Source organism: Pagrus major, chromosome 2 (genome assembly GCF_040436345.1).
Source record: "Pagrus major chromosome 2, Pma_NU_1.0".
Classification (NCBI taxonomy): Eukaryota; Metazoa; Chordata; class Actinopteri; order Spariformes; family Sparidae; genus Pagrus; species Pagrus major.
In genome coordinates, this window is record NC_133216.1 from 16,757,303 (window position 1) to 16,763,302 (window position 6,000).

At 39.9% G+C, this 6,000-nt stretch overlaps 1 protein-coding gene across 2 annotated transcripts in view; it reads left to right on the forward strand.

The window, feature by feature from the left end:
- The window catches only part of cbl (Cbl proto-oncogene, E3 ubiquitin protein ligase), a 41,743-nt gene extending 36,452 nt beyond the window's left edge, over positions 1 to 5,291 (forward strand). For both annotated transcript variants that reach the window (XM_073491555.1, XM_073491564.1), the window contains exon 16: positions 1,814 to 5,291. In XM_073491555.1, coding sequence (XP_073347656.1) covers positions 1,814 to 2,109 — 296 coding nt within the window. In that variant the 3' untranslated portion in view covers positions 2,110 to 5,291. The remainder of the gene's footprint in view (positions 1 to 1,813) is intronic.
- Positions 5,292 to 6,000: the final 709 nt, after the last annotated feature.

A 6,000-nucleotide genomic window follows, 5' to 3' on the forward strand; every position in this document is an offset into this window, starting at 1 on the left:
ACTTCATAAAAGAATTGATCAGTGATTTTGATGAATACACAACATGTTTTCTTAGATTTACAGGAGAAGCAGTCTGTAATGTCATAGTGAAAGAACTGTAAAAATACATCGAAAAAGATGTTTTGTACTGTAGCTTAAGACCTTACTTCATTTAAGGTTACAGGTTGTAAAAACTGTTGTAAACTGTTGATCTGGGCGTCCTCCAAGGCAAAGACTACATTAGTCCATGAAAAAACGGAAAGAAAAAAACAAAGTTTATTAAAGTAGGAAATACTTTGTGATTTGACCCTTTAAAACAATGGGCTTTTATTAAAGAGTCTCAACACTTAAAAGTTGAAATCAAACATCAGTGGTGACATAAATATAACTTGAAAATCATGTGTGAAGAAATCATTTGGATGTAAAATTGTATAAGAGCAGCCTCTTTGTTCTGTTCCTTCATGGCCAAAAAGCATTTAAAGTTCTGATGAATCAATATCTTCCTTTGGGCCTGAGAGCAGCCTGAGAGGTCGACTTAAGCATTTTGCTGCTACCTGGTGTGAGGCCAGACATCATACAGATTTTCCAGAAGCTCTCTTAAGTTGATGGTTGTCTTAGATTTGATAATTACCATGAATTGATTGCTGTGTGTACAATCACAGTGTGCAAAGACCAATAATTAAACTAAGCTGTTGACTTACATCAGTGACCTTTTAATAGTAGTGACGCCTCCAGGATGTTGGATATATGATGGTAGAAGGTCTGTTTTAGGGGTCGGCCAATATGGCTTTTACAGGGTTGATACCAATTATTTAAAATCAAGGAGACTAAAAAACGATATTTGGGATTGATATTCATTTGCAGTAAAAATGAAACTTCTTTACTTGAGTATTTCCATTTTCTGCTACTTTTTACTTCCTCTCCACAGATTTTATTGGCTATTCATTGTGACATGTTACCAAAAGATGTGTGCTGTGGATTGGACGTTGTGTGAGAGGACGCTGCATCAGAGCCAGATTAGCATATTTGAAATTTGTTTATTTTATCGACAATCTGACAGAAATATCACAGATACCGATAATTGGAAAAATGCAGAATTTCAGCACGCTAATTGGCCAGTTTTGACTTCGACTAATGCAGCATTAGTGGCAAGTTTTCTGCCATCACTGTGACACAGCAGCACGAAGTGTTCACACTTATCTCTCTCTCTTTAAATTGTTGTCTGCAAGCTTCTCATTATAAAAAAACTCAATGTTGAAGTCAAGTAATTAACCTTGATCGGTGTCTCAAGCCATACTGCGTTTTGTATCCTTTAATTCGAGGGAATTGGCCCTGAAAAGTTCTTGACTCTGTTGTTTAAGAAGGTGTGGGGACCCTGCCTACCTGTAGAGGAAGGTGCAGGACGAGTGGACCATGGGGAGCTTGTGCAGAGCATCCTTTGGAGGTTTTTGCTGGAGACACTGGCGAGCTTCATGAAGGAGTGACAACATCACATTTTATTTCTCAACATAATGTCTTTGTCTCTGCAGTGAGCTGACATTTACTACCTAGGACGATTGCAGGGTGTCTAAGTGTTCCACTAAAGACTTATATCTTTGTATCTTAGGACCGGTTAAGTGGTTCTCAGATAAGCTGACAGGCTCTCAGATCATAATTATACTCTTTATGAGCTCTTATTAAAAGTGGCAGTGGTGGAAAGTTCAGCCAGTTCACCACTGCCACATTCACCTTATTGACCTTTTAGGGTATTTAAAAGTAATTTATGTTATTTCAGATTAAACAAAAACTTCTGCCTTCAAAGGCAAATACACATTCACTCTCTGTGTTTCTTCAGCCTTCTCAGAGCCGGTGGAAGCACCAGAGAGACCTCCAAAGCCCCTGCCCAGAAGAATCAACTCGGAGCGTCGCCCCAGCCCCGTCCCGCCCGTCCCTGTTCCGCCCAGCAGCACGGCGACAGGAGGAGAAGCCAACCCTCAAATCAGTAGCGAGATCGAGCACCTCATGAGTCAGGGATACTCTTACCAGGACATCCAGAAAGCACTGATGATTGCACAGAACAATATCGAGATGGCCAAGAATATCCTCCGCGAGTTCGTCTCCATTCCCAACACCGCGCATGTTCTTACATAGCACACTCCTTGTGCCTCTCTCTCATGTTTGCTCTCTCGCCCTAGCTTGGCCAAGCCTGGTTGGGTTTAGGTTGGCACAGCCCAGCTCAAAGCCCAAAGCCCATTGCCTGCAGCACTGCCTCCGGTGCTGGCTGACGCCCTACGCCCCCTGTGGATTTTTAACTGGCTGTTACTCCAGTGAGCTCACAGCAGCATCTCTGGGACTGCGCGCCCTGCACTCCATGCGCTTTCAACAGTGTCTGGCCTTCTTTAAACTGCTCCAGCAGGCCTCTTCGTTTTCAAGGACATCTGAGTGCGTGTGGAAACAATGACGGGACGTCACGTGACGCGAGACTTTTCGTAAGAATCCTGAAGAAGACAGATTCTTACCTTTTCATGTCGAAGCCTCTTGCTGAAAATGTAACCAACACCTCACAAATAAAACTAAAAATGTATGTCTATATGAAAATTTAATATATGAGTAAATATATATTAAATGTGTGTAATATATACAGTACGTGCATATACAGTAAGTAAAAGATTTCAGCTTTGAGGGTCGCTGTTGGTACAAGCGATACGAGTAGACGGGGACCAGATTATGGGGGGGTTTGGCCCTTTCTGGCGGACTGAGGGATGTGAGAGTGTGGAGAAACACATGTGAGGAGGAAGAGTCATCCTCAGCAGGATGTGCCGGTCAGCAGCAGCTTAGTGAGCTTTTTCATGATGATTCAGTCTGTTATGGCCTTTGATTAACAACGTTGCTTTGGTACTTTTTTTTTTTTTTTTTTTAAGAAACATGCTTGTTTTGTCGTGTTGTATTTCTCAAAGTAGCATGACGATGGTTTCAGGTCTGGACTGTTGTCTGGCAGTGTGTGTCCATATGTGTGTGTGAGCATGCGTGCGTGTCTGCCAGACCCTTTCTTCTCATGACCTGCTCTTAAACGACCCCCTGCTCCTGTACAACATGAATGTGGAATTCCAGTCAGTATACTCTGTAAACGTACTACTGCTCTAACTCATATGGCAGGGCCTAGTGTAGCTGTAGAGCCTGGCGGTGAGATTATTAGAGGACGTACTAATGTTGACGACCCTGCAGTACCAGACAGGCTAGTGTTGTGTGAAACGTGGTTGGCTGATTTTGTTCTGTCTTCGTCTAACTTCATTGGCTGGCTGGTTCGGATTCCTCTCTCCAGTTCAGTCCAGTGTTGTGAAACAAAAAAAAATGTCATTGATTTACTTTGGTAATATATTATTGTAATATGATCATAAATATTGTTATTATAATTAATTCAGAAGTGCTTCACTGCTGCTACTATTGTTAGTGCTAAACAATTTACGCCTTAAATGTACATTTGTGAATATTGTGTTTAACCTGTTTCTTTAAAGTGACAGTATCGCCCGTGTTTCTCCAGTCCGTGATGTAGCATACTTGAAAGTACAAGCGGCTTGTGAGCCTGCAGTCGACTCTTCAGTGTTTTAAATGTTTTATTAAAGGGGCACTATGTAGTTTTGGAGAAGAAATTCAAACTTAGACTTTTATTATTTACTATATTAATGAGGTTATAATACAAACTCAACCATAACTGAATGAACAAGCTGCTCTCAGAAGAAAATCAGATCCCCAGAACACTGTTTGAAGCTAGAAAGGTGGCAGGGTCCGCCAAATATAAACAAAGTAAAACAGTGTGAAACTGTCGTCGTTTGTTTATTCTGTTTAAGTAATCATGAAAACAAAGATACTTTGTTTGTTTAGTTTGTTTCGGCATTAAAAAAAAACATCCGTCAATGGAGATCTTTCTCTTCAGATGAAAATGTATTCCCAAAAACGACAGTGCTCCTTTAAATATATTCTCTCTCTGTGATTCTCTACAGGTAGACTCAAAACAAAATGCTTTCGGTATGGAGACTAATAGATTAAAGCTTCTCTCTCACATCCGTTACCTTTCTCCGCAGGAGTTCAAGGAGTGATTGCTGAGGCTCTTTTAAAAAAATAAAAGTAGGCTCATGGGTTTGCTGGCCCACCCCCAAGTCTACATTAAAATCAGTATTTGGGCCGACGGTAAGAACTAACTCAGGAATTCTGTTTATCTAAACATGTGGCGTTCACCCTGAGGAGACGCAGACAGCAGCTCACCTGCCATCTGTTCATCCAGGTGACATGTAGCCAAAAGTATCCGCTTAATGAAGTCACACAAGTAGCCTATTACCTTTTTTTTTTTTGTTTGTCACATAATAACTTGCACATTTTTCGTATTATTTCCGATGTTGGCAGGACTAGAGACAGCAGCTTCATCTCCAGGTACTATGAATGATTAAGATAAATAAATGCAAGGAGCTTTTAGGTACATTGACATGAACTCTTCCCAGCATATGAAGAAGAAGAAGAATGTTTTTTTTGGGAGGGTGTAAATCATGTCAATAGCTAATCAGCCCTTGCTTATTCTGGGTAATGCTGTCTGTTGACTGGAAGCTATCTCCGCTAGTTCTTTTTCTGTTCCTAGTTGCCTTGAGAAACTTCTTGAATGATGGGTAATGGCCGGGGGAGGGAGGGGAGCGGTCCCCCCAATCCTCAATACTGTACCAATGTTTTGTTGATGTTTCGAGGACAGCGTGTCATTGTATGATTTACCGTTTTGTTTTCGCACAGTATACCAATTTGTGCTTTGATACTGTCACTCTAAAGAAAAGCAAACTGTATAAAGTTAGTGATATGAAAAGAAAAAAAAATGGCTGTTTTATTTCATTTTTGCATTCCTGTACATGTATTTTTGTTCCAAAGGTTTTGTTTACTCGTGTGAATAATTCTGTGAGCAGTGCCATACGTTTGGAGAATCCTCACCATGTTTAAAATAAGGCCTTGTTTTTGAAGAGGGTTTGTAGGTATTGATCTGTACCCGTTGATCTCTAAAGGCAAGATTGTGCAGTATCGCTCATATTAATCTGTCCTCTCTGCCTTGTCGGCCGTGTCAGGCCTCATCTGTGAGTACAAGTAAGGTGCCGGATGTGTACCAGCCCCCCCACGTTACCCTCAGTCCCTGTGTCGGGGTACTTCAACTTTCTGCCAGAAGAGGGAGCCGTTGTTCCATGTAGCCGTGTCGCTTCTCGTCAGTAAAAAGGCATTCATTAACTTTTTGATGGTTTTTAAAGCTCATATCACTTTGGAAGTATGCACAGTGCTGTTAATAAAATGATAAGCAAAAGCCATCATGTGTTTTTCTTCTCTTCACAAAAATTCAAAGGTGTTTAGCTTATAGATGCCATTACTCTGAGAAAAAAAAGGTTTGATTGCAGAAGTTTAAATGGCGCATTAGTTCATTGTGGAATAGACAATGATGCCATGTAACTAAGTACATTTACTCAAGTATTGTGCTGAAGTACAATTTTGATGTACTTGTACTTAAGAATTTCTATTTTCTGCTACTTTACACTTCTGCTCCACTACATTTCGAAGGCAAATATTGTACTTTTTACTCCAGTTTGTTTAACTTCAGTTACTGATTTGTAGATTGAATGTTGTATCGGAGCCAAAGAAGCACATTTTTTAATTTATTTTATCAGCAGATGATGAGCACATAGATACTGTATATTTGAATATAATTATATTTTGTTTTTACTTGTACTTTAGGCACATAAGTACTTTTGTTTTTCAGATACTGTACTGTAAGACTGTAAGAATCAAATACCATTCATATGGGTGACTTTTACTTTCATCAAAGTAATATTGTAACATAATATATTTACTTCTTAAGTATGACTTTTAGTTATGCTTTTACAACCCTGAGTATAGACTTTTTTCCTGGCAGACATTTTAGTTGCGGTCGAACAGTCAAAAAAATGTCTTTTCCTAAACACATTTCTTTGACCTTGAGGGAAATCATCATGAAGTCCAGGAAAGACGTAAAGGAAATTTCAT